Consider the following 18,457-nt stretch of genomic DNA (forward strand, 5'->3'; position numbering starts at 1 on the left):
ATAGATACTATATATATATATATATATATATATATATATATATATATATTCACATTATACTTATGTGTGTGCATATTATCTCCTCCCATAAACTAAAAGCTTATTGAGAGTTGTTTTGTTTTGTTTTATTTGTTATATCCTCTACACCTGAAATACTTTCAAGCACATGATACACTCTCATTGATTGACTGATTGAAAATAATGATAACTGAGAAAAAAACAAAATTAAATGTTAGAAATAAAAGTCACATTAGTGAACATTCATATGTACATGCAGATGTTATTTAATACTATATAACATTCATACATATATTTAGATGACAAGAAGCCCAGTTTAATGAATAGAGAACAATCTTTAAAGTCAAGAAAAGCCCATTGGAGTCCCTTTTCTCACCCGTTCTGGCTGCCTGATCTTGAGCAACTCATTAAGACTCTTAGTATTCTAGTCAGCTCCTTAAAACCTAAGATGCAAAGAAGGTGTTGACCTGAATAGGTAGAGGGACTTTCCTCACTTGAGAGTTCCTTATTCTAATGAATTAATGAGTACAGTCCATATATGATTTTATACAATACATAAATATACACATGTGCAAATTTTTCTATATGTTGTATACTTATAGGTAAATATTTACATATATATGTTATATAAAATAATTATAAATGCATGTGTATGGAGAGAGAGAATAACTGTGGGATGTGTGTGTGTGTGTGAGAGAGACAGAGACAGAGAAAGAAAGAGAGAGAAGAGAGACAGAGAGACAGAGAGAGAGAGAGAGAGAGACAGAGAGACAGAGAGAGATTAATTCAGACCAGCTTGTAATGATGTCTCTATTTTCAAGCTGGGTAGCTGTCTATTTTAGGTCAGAGTCCTGAGGTGGGGAGGAAGGTGGAAAGAAGCATTTCTTTATAGTCATGCACTAAATATTCCCCAGTGTGCAGGAAGAATGGGGAAGATAAACTTTGGGTTTAATCATTTCTTTAGTGTTTTAGTAATAACATTTAGTAATAGTAAATTTTGTTTTTAGTCATTTTTGCTCCAGGTGCTCAAAGACTTTTTGGTATAAAAGCTTATAAATTAAAATGTATTGAGTTGGCAGAATGGTAGATTTCTTTCTTTTTGTCACTAGCAAATAAACTTAGAACCCATGATCACATCTGTTTATGGAACCATTTTCTTTCCATTGGGATTTAAGTCTCAGTCCTTGATTTTTTTTCTCTTTGAGCTTGGGTTATTTTCCACAATACTATAAAAATAAATTAGAATGAGGCTGATTTCTAAATGCATACTTATTGTATGTTCTGCTTTTGGGGAAAAAAAAGCAAACATAAAATGACCTTTATACTTTAATTTGCTGAATAAACAATATCATCTTAATTATAATAAAAAGTCATTTTAACTCACCTGCATGGGAAACATTTGTTTTCATTTATATGTATTTTTCCTACAGCATTTTAAATTGCTTTTTTAAAAAAGAAACAAAAATCCTAAATGAAAGTGATATTTTGGCCTTGAAGTGTTAATTTTAGCATTGTTGCTATAGACCCAACCATGTGCCCCCAGCTCTCCTAGCTTGCCCAAAAGATCAGAATGGGAAAGTGATGGAAATTGAATGGACCTGCATCTTCTTCCAGTGAGATGTAGGAAAGAGGATTGGATTTAAAGCTAGACATTTTGAATTCAAACCCTAATCTTGCTATTTACTAGCCTTGCTTATCTTTAAAAAAGTCACATTAAGGGCCAGCTGAATGGTATAGTGGATAGAGCACTGGCCTTGAAGTCAAGAAGAAACTGAGTTCAAATCCAGACTCAGACACTTAACACTCACTAGCTGTATGACTCTGGGCAAGTCACTTAATCCCAAATACCTCACTAGAACAAATGAAATACAAAAGAAAATCACTTTTCTTCTCTAGGCCTCACTTTATTAAAGTAAGGAGATTGGCCTAGATCTGGAATCTATCCTCTTGGATCCATATACTTAATTTAAAAAAAAATTGATAAGAGTATGCCAACATAGTTTGTTTTCTTTATAACACTCCGTGTTTTATGTTGTTTATTTAAACATAGTTGACCAGAATTCAAAGACTTCATTAGGTAGTCCAAGGAGTCATGATAAAAAAAACAAAAAAAAACCAGTAAGAACTCCTGGCCCAAAATATCTCTAATGTCCCTTTTCACTCTACCTCCCAGGAGTCAATCCAGCTCTCCTATATGGCCAGAGAGATCAAGCAGTTTGCATAAGATCACGCAGATAATTAATGACATAAGTGTCTAGTAGATCTTCTCAGTCCAAATTCAGTGTGCTTTCTTCTAAACCATGAAAATGGGGTTATTCAGTCATTTAATTCATGTTGAATTAATCAGTTGTGCAAATGAAAAGCCCATTGGAATGGCAGCCAAGAGAAGTGATTTTCAGTCCTAACTTTGACATTAACTAGGTATAAGATCTTGGATAAGTAATTTACTCTCATTGGGCTTCAGTTTCCTCATCAATAGAGATTAACTTAGATATTACAATTCTGCGGTCAGTTAATCAAGCAAAAAACTTAAAAAAAAAAAACTTACTCTGTGCAGGGCACTGTAATTAGCATTGAAGACATAAACACTTCCCCCCAAAATTAAAATAAAATAAAATAAAATAAAAAAGCATGATTCCTTCCCACAAGAAGCTAACACTTAAATGGGATTATAGTGGAAGTAGAAATGGCAGAAACAGAACTGGGCTAGATGAAATTTATGCAGACTAGGTCTTTGCTATGGGATGATACCATCTAGATCTTCTTAAATTGTGAGTGGAGAAATGAGGAGAGAGAGAGAGAGAGAGAGAGAGAGAGAGAGAGAGAGAGAGAGAGAGACCAACCGACCCAGAGAGAGAGAGACCCAGAGAGAGAATGAAAGAAAGAGCAGGCAGGGAAAAATCTCAGACCTTCTTAAAAATAGAGGTTACCAAGAGAACATTGATAGTTACTCATATGCCTTATTTGACATTTGTATGAATTATTTTAATGAGAATAATCCCTACACAGATCAAGAACAACTTATCTGAGTGTTTTAGAAGTGAACAAGGAAACTTTCAAAATTGAGAATTCATAGTTGGCCCCATCTTTATCATCACATAATTGATTACAAGATTCTACTGTGTTTATTTTTGGTTGACATTTGAATTTGTAGAGCAAACTCTATCTTAAAAGTTCTTCTCTACGCTTGCTTCGGCAACACATATACTAAAATTGGAATGATAGAGAGTAGATTAGCATGGCCCCTGTGCAAGGATGACATGCAAATTCAGGAAGCGTTCCATATTTTTTTTTTGAAAATTGTCCATGCATATGTGTTGAAAATTAAAAAAAAAAGTTTTGATAAAAAAGTTCTCCAGCAAAGCTTATCCTTTCCTCCAAACCTCATTAAATATTAAAGCAATGCAATATTTCTGGAAAGATATCACAACAAATATAACTTGTTGACAAATCTCTAGTCACTAATATCTGGTAATGCTTCAAATAGGAAGGCATTTGTTTTGTGAGGGGGTTCCCAGTATCGTGGAGGAGTTCCACTCAATGTCCCAGTTGAAGAGTTTTGTTTGTTTGTTTGTTTTACAGATCAGAGTTTTTAAAGCTGGAGTCCATGAATTGTGTTCAATATTTTAATAATTGTGTTATGGTATGTTTAGTTTCCTTTGTGGTCTTATGAATTTTATTCTATGTATTTAGAAAAACACTTTGACAAAGCTTCAGCAGACTGCTTCATGGGTCCATGACAGAAAAAAATCAATAACCCCTGCTATGATTGGCAAAGTCATGTAGATGCTATATTTACAAGCGACACTGTGCTGATTCTGTAAAACCCTGAAACTAATAAACGAGAGTTATAATCAGTTATAATCACTCAGAATTGTTGGGTCATCCACATGGGATAAAATTAAGTGGATGAAGGATGTCTATTGTCTAAATAATGCTGTATTGTCAAATAGACAGTTCACAGAGGTCATCAATCAGCTTGGAGACACTCTGTGAATGGACAATGTGTTGAATTCAGAATATTCCAGGAAGAGGAGAGTAGACTGCATTGTATTTGGTTAAGTTTGAACTTCTATTAATGACTCAAGTATCAATGTAGACAAAGACCCATCTAATAAATTCATGAATTTAACTGTGAAGTCATGGACTATGTCAGTCTCTGAAGGAATGAAATCAAGGATCACCCAAAGAACAATGGAGAATTTCATGGTGGGCATGGCCACGCTATGAGAAGGTATTACAAAAAGGAATTCCCTAGTATAGCTGGGTAACGGACAAATTAAAGGAATATACCATTAAAAAACAAAATGAAAGTGGGTTAGTTATGGCAAGACAGAGTGAAAGTGAAAGCTAATGTATAGACCATATGATGATAACAACAATAATAGCAAGTACACACATACACATATATAACAATTTTTTGAACCATTTTACCTACAATATCTCATTTGATCCATTGTTAACTTTCAATGTCAAGAGCAAATAAGAAGGATCCTTAACTTATAGACCCCCTATGATTGTCTTATTGAGGAGCATGGGCAAATGTCATACAGGTTGGCTAAGAATAGATAGGCTGTGGTTTCTGTCATTAGATAATGCCCATATCAATGAAATAACAGATTTATTGGTATTTTGACATAGACCAAATAATCTTTATGTTTCTATAACAAATAAATACAACAGTGATATAGATAAGGAAGATAAGAATGGAGGTAATAGGATAGACAAATTAATAGCACAGGATGAAAGCTTCTAGTAATGTGGGCTTAGGACTGAAATAGACATTAGACATCATCAAGTGCAACCCCTTCTTTTTAGGAACTAGACTTGAAAATCAGGAAGATTTCTACTTCAGATATTTACTAGCTGGGTGACTCTGGGAAAGTCACTTAATTACCATAGATTTCCTATTCCTAATCTATAAAATGAGGACTCATTTGCCAATGCTACTGTGAAACTGAGGCCCAGCAAGATGAAGTACTTGGATCACCCAGGTAATATAGGAAAGAACCCAGAATCTGAAGTTGAGTTTCCTAAACCCAAATCATGTCTTCATTCCACTGTAGTTCCTGTGTCTCCAAAACAAATTACATGAATGGATGTAAATGACAATGATAAAATCTGGCCATGAAAACATAATCAACCTCAGCTAGGGCAGAAATATGCATATGGCAGAGATGGGGTGAACACATGTGGGATGAGAAGGCAATTACTCATCTCATTGAGCATAGTGATGGAAGTCACAAAGGACTAATCTGAAAAGGCTTCATAATATAAGAATAAAAGTAATTCTCACCTGGATTCCATGTGGTAAAGGAAGAAGAGTTCTGTACTTTGAACTTCTGTACTTCTATTCAAATACTAATTCTTCTACTGTAGGATTTGGAGCAATTCATTTCACTTCTCTGAAGGTCAGTTTTCTAATAAATAAAATGAATGTGTTGGATTGTATGATTTCTCAGGTCCTTTCTGGCTCTAAATCTATGCATTAGTGTCTTTGGATTCTTCTAGCTCATTCAGTCCAACCATTTCTACCACAATGGATACTATATGGCGCATTTTGTGTGTTTTCTAAAGCCCACAGCTTAAACTATTAAGGAAGTCTCTCCAACTCCATTTATCATCTATGCATTTATATATACAAGATTATATATAATGCATTATACAATTAATAAATATGTAGTTATATACTGCAATTATATAATTATATATCCATACATATCATATATTTATATAATATATAATAACTTTCATCCTTTTTCATAACTCTGGGTGTTTTCTGTGTCCATTGTGCCTTCATTCTAGTTGTCCAAAAACTTCATCTTTCAATCTTGAAGAAATTCCCCTCCAATAATTTTTCCTTTTTTGACTTGCAAAACTACTTCATCCTGGCCACATTATATATCATAAGTCTTTGTTTCCTGTAGTCATCACATCTCTTCTTGGAGACTTAGTGAGGTCTGGTAGCACACACACAAACAGCTGATTCACTGACTCCAACATCAGTAATTAGTCATTTCTTCTGAGACAAGATGTAGCCCATTTCCCCACTGAATATGTTCTTTGGACATGACATTGAACTTCTTCATGCTCCAGACTACTATCTAAAAGTAGAATTTACCAGGGACTTTTCAATCTGAGAGAGAATTTTCACACAAGAACTTTCTCACATCTATGAAATCATAGGCTAAGTAGGATAAAACTTTGTCATATTTATTGAATTTTTACTGAAATCTAGAATAAAGTTCTTTTAAAAATTTTTCAATAATATTTCATTTTCTACTTACATGTAAAGATAGTTTTCAACATTCATTTTTGTAAGATTTTAACTTCTAAATTGTTTTTGTTCCTCCTTCTCTTACCTCCCCCTTCCCAAGATAGCAAGTAATCTGACATAGAAGGAATCATTTTAAACATATTTTTATATTAGTCATGTTGTGAAAGAAAAATCAGAACAAAATAGAAAACCCACAAGAAAGAAAAAGTTTAAAAAGGTGAAAATAGTATGCTTAATCCACATTCAGTCTCCATAATTCTCTCTTTGGATCTGGATGGGGTTTTCCATCCCAAGTCTATTGGAATTGTCACGGATCACTGTGTTGCTGAGAAGAGCTAAGTCTATCATTGTGGATCATCCCATAATCTTCTTGTTACTGTGTACAATATTATGATTTTGCTCACTAGAAGAAAATTCTTGTAGTGAAGTTATTCAGTTGTGGCTGACTCTTTGTGACTCCAAGGACCATAGCACACTAGACCTTTCTGTCCTCCATTATCTCTCAAAGTCTTTCCAAGCTCATGTCCATTGGTTCTATTATAGTATCTATGGATCTCATCCTCTGCCATCATCTTTTCCTTTTGCCTTCAACTTTTCTCAATGTCAAGGTTTTACTGAGTCCCTTCTTAATATGTGGCCAAATTATTTAAGCTTCAGCTTCAGTATTTGACCTTCCAGTGAATAGCCTGAATTATTTTTTAAATTATTGACTGATTTGAGTTCCTTGGTGCACCTCTTAGCTTTCCCTATTATCCACCTCTCACAGTCAATCAAAAAGCAATCAAGGTAAAAAGGTAGGAGGTCTCAATATCTGTGATATTTTTGTTACCTTATTCTTAAACCCTATTTTTCATTGTAATTTTATTTGCCTTTATCCCTCTTCTTGTCAGGTGTGCCATGGAAGGGAACCTCATTGAGTTGTGAGATGGGGGCTGGGAAGGAGATAGGCAAGTTGAATGGGAGAGAACTTGAAATAATAGTTAACCTAGGAAAAAAAATATTCCAGACCCAAGGTTGAGCATAAGTGGGTAGGCAGAGATTGGTTTCTTTTTTTAAGTGCCAGGGACAATGTTCAAAATATCTTACTATTAACAGGTCTCCAGGCAGAGAAGTGACTATTCCCTAATTAATGTCCCTGATGTAGAATTTATAAGAATGTTTATTCACTTCAGGGAAATAGCAAGTGGATGGATGTCTAAAGAAATGCTTTACTTATTTGTTAAAATAATTGTGCTTTTCTTTTCATTTTTAATTTGAGGAGAAGAAGAGGGAAGTAAGTTAGTAAGGTCAAAAAAAAAGGTCATTTATCCATTTTTTTCAGAGGGAAAAACAAACAAGATGGACATCTTTGAAAGTTTACTTTGTTATATAAATAATAAAACACTTGAAAATGTTATAATACAATAATTAATAAAATCATATTATAATATAAATATGATTATGATATATGACCTTGATAAAGAGGTTGAGAATCTGTTGAAAATTATCTATACATATGTTTTGAAAATAAAAAGCTTTAATTAAAAAAAGAAAAGAAAAGAAGTTGAAAGTCATAATATCCTCAACATTCAGTTTCCTTACTTGTAAATTGAGGAAAAGGATAAACTTTAATTTGCAGAGATATTTGTGAGGCTAAAATGAGATATAGATCTAAAAAGTAAATAGGCACTCATATAAAACAAGTTCATTCTTTGGGTATAATTTTCTTCTGCAAAAGCTTTGGTGATATTTGATCAATGGATGAAATTGGGGGAAGGGGAAGAGGATCTTCATATTCAAGCATCTCTTATCTATGAACAGTCATTCTTAAATCAATTCTTCTTCCATTTTATCCAATGTAAATTTATAATATAATTATATTTATTATAAATATTTATATAAATGTAAATAAATATAAATTTAGTGGAGTTATTAACAACCAACCTGTATTGGGTCATTTCCTTCTGAAGTTCCCTCAGAATGATGGGATTCTGATTATTGCTTTTTTGAGTAGCTGCCCATCTAGTTTTGATTATTTATTTCTATCCTTTTAATGTTCTTTGGTTTAGACCTGTCCTGTGGACTGATCCTTTATTGACCTACTATCTCAGATCTTTCCAACTCAAAACATCTTGGGACCTCAAATTTTCCAAAATTGCTTTTCCCAACCCCCCATCTACCCAAACTCACCCATATTTTGTATGAGTTCACATGTCATTTGTATATGAAAAGAAATGCATCTTAAGTTCATATACAAATAAAATAAAGCACTTTAAAAACGGTCCCAACCTGTTTTGATTTGATGCTAATAAATACATTTGTTATACACATTCACTGTGATGCAGAGACAAGAAGAAAAGGAGATTATATTTTGCTTTGCTGACTGGATATATTTGTTTGTGAAGAGACTAAAGATTTGGGGGTGAGGGGAAAAGGAGAGGAAGAGCGTCCCCAAGTCTAGACAAATCCTAGAATCTTACTTTTCTCACCTGTAATTTAAATTGATATGAGAATCATTGGGGAGCTAGGTAGCACCATGGATAGAGCACAGGACCTGGAGTTAGAAAGAGCTCCCACCTCAGAGACTTCTAGTTGTGTGACACTGGGCAAAGGACTTATTTGCCTTGGTTTAGCACCTGTCTTCCTGGGTTGTTGTAAGGATCAGATGAGATAACTGTAAAATGCTTAACCCAGTGCCTGGCACATAATAAGCACAATATAAATATTAACTATTGTTGTTAGTGCTTTGCAGCATGCTTTTACTTAATTGTTATTAGTTTGCAATTCTTTAAAGAACTAACCTTTTGTGGCTGAATTTGGCTAAGAGATAAATCATTCTCACTAAGTTCAGAGAGAAGCAGCTAGGTAGCTCAGTGGGATCTGAGATCCAATCTGACATGTTTATTAGCTGTGTGACCCTGGGAAAATCACTTAATGCTGTTTGCCTCAATTTCTTCATCTATAAAATGAGCTGGGAAAGAAAATGGTCAATGATTCTAGTATCTTTGCCAAGAAAACCACAAAGGGTATCATTAAAGGTCAGATATGACTGAAAGGAAGGACCAACAACACATTTCAGAGAGGGCTCATCTCAAGACTGATTGTAGGGTAAGGAACATTTCAGTCTCACTCAATCTCAAAGACCATCTGCCAGACTATAGAGATTTTATGATTTATAGTGTTAGAAGAAGCACTCACCCTAATGAAATTTAACTTGCCTTTGTCTCTTCCTCTCTCCATCCCTCCCTCCTCTCCCTTTATTTCCCTCTCTCTCTTTCTCAACCATTGGGTTAAGTAACTTGCTCAGGGTCAAACTCAGTTCTTCCCAGCTCCATGTCCTGCACTTTATCCACTGTGCTGTCAACTTTTTGCTCTTATATGAGGATTTTCCTAGCTCCTTCCTCCACCAGTTGTTAATGTTCTCCACTGTGCAATTCCATTGTACATGCATTATTTATTTGTTTCCTGTTTAAACACTATAGAATGTAAGCACCTTAAGGGCAGGGACTATTTTCTTTTTGTCTTTCTTAAACCCTGGCTTACACATTTCTTTGTTTTCATCCAGACTTTTGATATCATTGGTATAGGAAGCTCTTGGTGAGGCTCTCTGTACCAATACAAAATTGATTTCATCTTCTGTGCAAATTCTCACTTTAGAACTTCCTTGGAGTTTGTTAGAGATGAGGTGACTTATCCAGCAAGTATGTGGCAAAGGCATGGTTTAAATTTGAGTCTTTCTGATCCTGAAGTCAACTCTTAAATCCACTATGCCATGCATATAAAATAAACTTACTAAGACACACACCAAGAGCTTTTCAGCCATTATCTGGTTCTTCTTCCTCATTTTATAGGGGAGGAAAACAGAAATCGAGAGAGGAAATTCCTTGGCCAAACTTGACCAATTGCAATGAATTGAATCTTTGAAGCAATGAGGTGGAAGATCATCATTTCATCTTGCTCATGCATATCTTCAGCAACTTGCACATGGATCTTAAAGCTCCAAATGTGTACATCTCCACCCTATCATAAACCCACTAAGAAACTCACAAAGTTGTATCTGGGTGGGGAAGATTGTGTCTTTCTTCAGGTATTCTGAAATGTTTTTATGAATATTTTCAAATGTTGTGTTTCTCCCAGAAATAGCCCTGAACTGGTTTATGCAATCCTTACCATTTGGAGCTGGAGCATGCTACAGTTTCCACTTGATCTTGCAGGTTTGTATTTGTTTTGCACTGCAAATAGCATTCTATCTCTTTTCTCCATGCTTTTGCCTGAATGGACTGCATGCCTGACATGTCCTCCTTTACTCCTGCCTGAATTGCCTGAAATCCCATAATTAATATTTCCTCCCTTTGAAATTGTTTTCCTTTCTTTATATAGTTTGAATTTACTTAATTGAATGCATAGTCTTCCTCTCTATTCCTCTCCCCTTCCCTTTCTCCCTCTTCTCTTATTCTGTCATTCCCTGAATGTAAAGTCCCAGAGTAGGGTATTTTTTATCTTTGAATCTCTATTATCAGAATAATGCCTTGCACATAGTAGGCACTTAATATTTCTTTAACTGAATTGGCCAGGAGCCTGAAGCAAAAAAAGGGTGCAATAACTCTGAGTACAGTATGGAATCCTTTATTCATTCATTACTGTTACTGAGATCCTGGCTATCAGAGCTGCCATGACAGCCATTATCATGACCCAAACATAGACATTTTTGGAAATTGCCAATAACTACTTTTCACGTCTGCATATTGATTTTGAGTGGTTTCAAGAGAGAAAGGGGGTAAGGGTTAGTGCAGATAGGGAGGATCTTGAATGAGTCCACACTAGCAATACTTGGGAAATTTTGAATTGCAAAGAAATAAAGATAATTTCAAATATGTACTAAGAATTTTAGGGGGGGGAGGTTTGTAATGAACTTCAGAACCCAATTGGAGCTGTTTTAGAATGGATCCAAACTGCCAAACTTTGGCCCTAAAATGATCTAAATTTCTCCACTTTATAGATAATGAGCCATGAAAAATCTAATTGATTATCTCATTCCATCCTTACATTTTGCAAATGAGTATACTGAAAAGGAATGCTACAGAGGGGAGAGAACTAAGATTTGAAGCTGATTCTTCTGATTCCAAAAATTATTTCTGCTATTCCATGCTGATGACTAAGTGCTGGCCCCAAATGTTCAGGGTCTCTCTATCTCCCAGTGGCCATGTCCCAGGGCCTGCCTGAGTTTTCACTTTACTATTTTGTGCCCAAACCTGTCTGGCTCATTCCCTTTTCCTCATTCACTCCATTTTCTCCATCACTAAAATTCCCCTTTCATTTTAGCCTGGAGATGACAGATCTTATGTCTTTAAGACAAACTACTTACTCTCTCTCCCTCCTCTCCTGACTCTTCTCTCTCTCTCACACACACTCACACAAACACACACACACATACACACACACACACACACACACACACACACAAACAGGGAAAATTTAAGGGAGGGAGACCTGGCATTTATTGAAGTTTTCTAATAAGAACTTAAATGCCAATCTATTGTCAGATATGTTGTAGCAGGGATTCTTTTTTGCATATGGTGTATTACATTTCCTCCAAGGTACCTTTCAACTCTTCACAAATTTCCTGACATTCCATTCTTGAATGAAAACTCAGAGTAATTCCTAAACTTCCCATGGACTGCATCTCATATCTATTTCCATTTGTTAAATATTAGTCAATCAAGAGACTTTTATTAAGTCCTTACTCTGTCCCAGAAACTGTATGAATTTCCAGAGATACAAAGAAAAATCAAAATAATTTCTTACTTGAAAGGGTTTACATTCTAATGGGGGTAACAATATATAAACATTAAAACAAAGACGTTATATACAGAGTAGATGGAAACCAGTTTTAGAGGACTTGGCACTATAAACTGGGGGTTCCAGGAAAAGCCTTGTGGGAAAAAAATATACATATATAATTATGTATATGCACACACACACATGCCAGCATTAAGGAGATGGTTCCACTTGAAGCAGCAGTGAAACATAATTTTATACTTGGATGAATCTGTCATCTCAATGAAGCTTCTTCTTCTAACACCGTAGCTCCCCATACATCTTAGGACTTTGCTTCAAATCTTGCTCTGATTGCTTACTCCCTATAGGCAAATTGTATCTCCAATATCCCTCATTTTTGATTGGAGGAATCTGAGATCCAAATAAGGGAAAGGATTTGTCCAAAGTACCCTGAATCATGTCTGGGATTAGAGCTCAGATTTCTTAAAATCTACATACTTTCCCCCATCCTAATGAGTAGGACCCACCCAGCCCAGTTTCCTCATCTGTAAAATGTACTGATGGCATTTGAGATCTCTAGATTTAAAACTAGAAACTGTTGTTTCTTCTGTGCCATCCTACCCCACATCAGTAATGTCCACCTTCTCCAAAGACATGAGCACTTTTCTCAAGTTCTCTTGGTATTGCCAAGACTTGGCATTTCTTTCTTCATCTCCCTTTCTCTCCAGCCACATAACTCTCACCATGGAGCAAGCTCTCATTAATCCATGCCTAGACTACTGCAATAGCCTTCTAATTAGTCTTCCTGACTCACGCTCTTCCCATGGTTATCCATCCTTCATTCAGTGGCCAAAGTGATCTTCCTAAATAGCTCAGAACTAAGCATATCAACATTGTGTCCCCTTTACCTTGAAGATCAAATATGAAATACTTTGGCTTTTAAATTCCTTCACAGCTTGTGTCCTTCCTACCTTGTGAATCTTTTTATATATCCCCACTTCTGATTCCTTGAGTCTTCACATACAGCCCTTTATTTTTCTAATCTCTTCTCTTGGTCCTTTTCAAAAAAAGAAGAAACAAGTCTTTTCACTGCCAGTAATCTTCCTCACCTCACTTCTGTTTCCTCTCTCAAACCTGAGTTTGAAGTTAATCTTTTGGAAGAAGCCTTTTTTGCTCCTCTCCATTTACATGTATAGATCTTGCCTATACATAGTTATTTACATGTTGTCTCCTCCTATTAGAATGTAACCTCCTTTAGTGGTTTTCTTTGCATTTCTAGAACTTGATATAATAGGAGCTTAATGAATGCTTGTGGGTCGTGTTGAAGACTGAATAGACATCAGGAAATTTCATGGGTTGTCCATCAATTATCCCTCATGCTTGCTATTTTGACAGACCCATCATTTTCTTAGGTCACCATTCCTTTTGATGACACTTTTTATGCCCTAAATTAATTGCAAGTTCATGCCCAAAACAAGCAAAACAAAGTAATAAGCTCACATTCCACACTTGTAGACTGCTAGAGAACCAAGCCACTGGATGTGTGCCCATTCAACTGGAGGCTCTCCTGCTTCAGAAATCAGACCCCATCATCCCCAGATCCCTCTCAAGTGACCATTGCCCAACCAGTTCCTAGGAAGAAAGAATGCCAGGCCCCAGCTGGGCTGCCCACAAGCACTTACCCCACTGTTTGCCACATTTTGTGGTATGGAGGCTTGTGAGAAAATTTTTTATTTCAAAAGGAGATTTTATAAACTTTCAGGGACAATAATGTCATACAGCTGTGAGAGGCATGGAGAGCAATGGGACTTTTTTTGGTATTACAAATATGAATCTTTAATTCTAGCCTGAGTTCATTAAAAGTGCTTTACAATTCCCTTCTGGCATTTAAGCAAAAATTGCTACATTTCTATTTATTTTTTTTATTTAAAGTTTTGAGTTCCAAATTCTATCCTTTCCTTCCCCCCTTTTGGTTTTCAATATCTAGCATTTCAGGACCTGTATTCTTTTTTATTGTAACTACTTTAAATCTTTTGTGATTCTAATTATAGCTCCAGCATATTTGAATCATACTTGTTGTTGTTGCTGTTGTTGCTTGTAAATTTTTTTCTTTGATCTGGGGTTTTCCTTCTTACCTTTTAAAAATGAAAATTAAAGATCTGACTAGTTTTTCATAAAATCAGTAACAGTTTTATTTATTAATTCAATGTTTTTTTTTACTTTGAATTTTATTAATCTATCCTTTGATTTTTAGAATGTAGGATTTGGAATTTAATTAGGGATTATTAATTTGCTCTTTTTCTAATTTTTTTTAGTTACATGCCCAATTTATTGATCTATTTTTTCTCTATTTTATTGATGTAAGCAATTAGAAACATGAATTTTCCCCCTATGTTCCTCTTTGGCTGCATCCCATAAATTAGTTCTTTTTAAAATTTTTTTAATTAAAGCTTTTTCTTTCAGCTTTTCTTTCAGTTCCCATGGTCCTCTCTCTGGGTGTAGATGGCTCTCTGAACAACTGGAATTGGTTTGAATTATTTCATTGTTGAAGAGAGCCATGTCCATCAGAATTGTTCATTGTATAGTCTTGTTGTTGCTGTGTATAATGATGTCCCAGTTCTGCTCATTTCACTTTCCTTCAGTTCATGTAAGTCTCTCCAGGCCTCTCTGAAATCATCCTGTTGGTCATTTCTTACAGAACAATAATATTCCATAATATTTCTATACCATAATTTATTCAGCCATTTCCCAATTGATGGACAGCCATTCAGTTTCCAGTTTCTTGTCATTACAAAAAGGGCTGCCCTAAATATTTTTGTACATGTGGCATCCCATAAATTTGGTATGTTGTCTTATTGTTGTCATTTTCTTTAATAAAATTATCAATTATTTTTTATAATTTGTTCTTTGAATAGTTTTTGTGTAAGTGCCATATATTATTAAGAAAAAGTATATTCCTTTCCCTTTTTATTCAGTTTTCTCCAGAGACCTCATATACCTAACTTTTTTTTCAAAAATTTAATCACCTCCTTCACTTTATTCTCATTTATTTTGTAGTCAGATTTATCTAGTTCTGAGAAGAGAAAGCTGAGGTCCCTGACTAGTGTAGTTTTATTAGTACTTTCCTCCTGTAACTCATTGAATTTCTTCAAAAATGTTGATGATATACTATTTGATGCATAAATGTTTAGTATTGACATGACTTCAGTTTCTCTGATGACTTTCAGAAAGGTATAGTTTCTTTATCTCTTTTAATTAAATTTATTTTTGTTTTTGTTTTGTCTGAGATGATGATTCCTACCCCTGTTTTCTTTGCTTTGTCTGAAGCAAAGTTGATTCTGCTCCAGTCCCTTGCTTTTAGCCTGAATGTGTCTCTGCTTCAGATGTAATTATTTTCAACAACATTCTGTAGGATCTAGCTTTTCTATTCTATTCTATTCTAATCTATTCTGCTACCTGCTTTCATTTTATGGGTGAATTCTTCCCATTCCCATTTATAGTTATTTCTCTACATTATATTTTTCTTCCTCTCTCTCTCCCTTACTCCCCACTCTTTTCCTTTTCACAAGCATTTTTTTTTGATCATTGCCTTCCCAAACTATGCTTCCTTCTGTCAACCCTCCCCTTCTATTATTTCCATCCCTTTTTACTTCTGTATATGGTAAAATAGATTTATATAATCAAATGGGTATGTATATTATTTTTTCTTTGAGCTAATTTTTATGAAAGTAATGTTTAACTTTGCTCCCTCCTCCAATCTTCCCCTTTGTAATAGTAGCTTTTTTGTGCCTCTTTTATGTGGGATAATTTACCCTATTCAATTTCCTCTCAATTTTTCTTCCAGCTCAATTATCTTTCTCAATCCTTTATTTTGTTTTTTTGGGGGTATATCATCCCAAGAAAGTTACTATGTATCCATACTCTCTGTCTATATATACTCCTTTTAACTGCTCTTATATTAATAAAGTTAAAAGTTACAAATATCTTGCTATGTAGAAATAGAAATACTTTACCTTTATAGAATTTCTTATGTTTCTTTTTTACCTTTTTATATTTCCCTTGAAACTTCTATTTTTAGTTCAAGTTTTTTATTCAGCTCTGGTCTTTTAATTAGGAATGCTTGAAAGTCTTACATTTCATCAAATTTCATTTTTTTCCCCTGAAACATTATATTAAGTTTTGCTGGGTAAGTGATTCTTGGTTGTAATCCTAACTCCTTTGCCTTCTGGTATATCTTATTTAAAGTCCTCCAGTTCTTTAATGTGGAAGCTGCCAGATCCTGTATAATTCACAATATTTGAATTGTTTCTTTTTGGCTGCTTGAGGTATTTTCTCCTTGATCGGTGAGCTTTACAAGTTGGCTATGATGTTTCTGGGAGTTTTCATTTTGGAATCTCTTTCAGTCAATGATTGTGGATTTTTTCCATTTTTTATTTTACCCCCTAATGTATTAGGACAGTCTTCTTTGATAATTTCTTGAAAGATGTTATCCAGGACTTTTTTTTTCATCATGGCTTTCAGGTAGTCCAATGATTCTTATATTACCTCTCCTATTTTCTAGTTAGCTGTTTATCCAATGATAATTTTCACATTTTCTTCTATCTTAATTTTTTTTATTTTGTTTTATTGTATCTTGATGTCTCAGAGGCTGCTCATTATACATTTGTTCAATTCTAATTTTTAAGGTATTTTGTTTTTCAGTGAGATTTTGTACTTCCTTTTCCATTTGGCCAATTCTAAGTTTTAAGGAGTTATTTTCCTTGGTAAAATTTTTTATATCTTTCCCCATGCTATTGACTCATTTTTCATAATTACCTTGTATTATTCTTATTTCTTTTCCCATTTTTCCTACTTCTCTAACTTGCTTTTTAAAATAATTTTAAAGCTATTCCAGGAATTCTCTTTGGCCTGGAGAACAGATTACATCTTTCTTTGAGGCTTCACATTTACCCATTTTGACACTAATGTCCTCATCTTAAGTTTATGCCTCGTTTACTACAATAACTTTTTATAGCAAGTCTCTCTTTTTTGTTGATTTTTGCTCGTTTTCCTGCCTTTTGTGATTGGTATTTTTAAGTGATAGTTGAGCTCTGGTTCTGCACTGTCCCAAGCTTTTTGTGCTGGGGCTTTTTTTTTTTTATTACTGGTAGCCTTCACTGGGTTCAGCATCTTGCTTTCTCTAGAAGGTAGGCTTCCCTTCTGGCTTGCACTGAGTAATGGGGCCTCCCTATTGGCCTCCTCTGGGTGTTGGGGTTAGCTATTGGCCTGATCCAGGGAGGGGTCCATTCTGCTGAGTTGCTATGGTAACAGATTTTTGTTTTGTTTTGTTTTTTGGTGCCTTGTCCTGGAGGAGAGATCTTGTTGCTGGTTTGCCCTGGGGTAGGGCTCTGCTGCTTAGTTTGTCATGGAAACAGGGTTTCTCTGCTGGTAGGCCCCAACAGTAGGTCTCACTATTGGTGGACCCCAGTACTGATCAGCAAGAAGGTCAAGGCCTAGATCGTGATGTACTGAGGTTGAGATTGCTGGATGGCACCTTGCTGCCTTGCACAGACTACTCACTTGCCTAGGGGGCTGGAGGTTTGCAGGAAGTGTCCTTGCTGGTGAATTGTCCCAGTCTGAGTCCTTTTGCCGGCTTCATTTTGGGAGGCTGGGTGCTGTGCTGCTGCTTCTATTGGTCCTCTCTATCCTCCCAGCCCATTGAGACAGCCCTTTTCTGACATGTGGTAAACGTTTCCCTGCTCCTACACCAATTCTGAGGCAGTTCTCTAGTTGATTGAAGGGGTATTAGGAAAGGCTTCAGAGGGTTCCTTCTTCACTTGGCCATCTTGGCATTTGGGACTTGTGACTCAGATAATATTGTGTTTCCGGCAAAGGGCATGTTCTTTTGGCACTACTTGAAGCCAGTCAAGACTCTTTGCAGACGCCATTAGAAGGAGTTACTTGCTTTGTTCAGGGGGCCCACATGAGAGCCATAATTCTTATGAAAGGTATTATTTTCTATCCTTGACCCTGAATTCAATTTATATTAGAGAAATTAAAACAAAAAGTGTCAGCTGTTGATGAAATTGCCTGTTGTGTGGTAATTATATCCAGTCTTCCCTTTAAACTGTGAAACCTAATAAAAAATGAAGACAAAACAATAAAACAACCATTGTGTTCATCATGAAGAAGTTCTCTTTTTTTACATTAGAAAAACATGTCTACTATGAGCATAAACTTGTTTTTTTTTTTCATCTCATCATCTAGACAACTATTGGAGGGTAGACCTTTTTTTTTTATAAAATACAAAATTCTGAAATATCAACACATCCAGAGCTTTATCTCATGTCTCCATTGTAGTTACCATCCTGCCCCAGAAGGCAGACAATGTAGGTATTACATGTAGTTATTATTATCCAAGAGATA

At 35.2% G+C, this 18,457-nt stretch overlaps 1 protein-coding gene and 1 non-coding gene across 2 annotated transcripts in view; both read left to right on the forward strand.

The window, feature by feature from the left end:
• The window catches only part of TMEM26 (transmembrane protein 26), a 58,619-nt gene that overhangs the window by 34,714 nt on the left and 5,448 nt on the right, over positions 1-18,457 (forward strand). The window contains exon 5 of the mRNA XM_003755059.3: positions 10,412-10,488. Within this exon, the coding sequence (XP_003755107.1) occupies positions 10,412-10,488 (77 nt within the window). The remainder of the gene's footprint in view (positions 1-10,411; positions 10,489-18,457) is intronic.
• On the forward strand, positions 3,204-3,308 carry LOC111721289. The gene has a single exon (XR_002770566.1). It is a non-coding gene; the product is annotated as a U6 spliceosomal RNA (small nuclear RNA).

Source organism: Sarcophilus harrisii, chromosome 2, assembly GCF_902635505.1.
Source record: "Sarcophilus harrisii chromosome 2, mSarHar1.11, whole genome shotgun sequence".
In the NCBI taxonomy this organism is placed as follows: domain Eukaryota; kingdom Metazoa; phylum Chordata; class Mammalia; order Dasyuromorphia; family Dasyuridae; genus Sarcophilus; species Sarcophilus harrisii.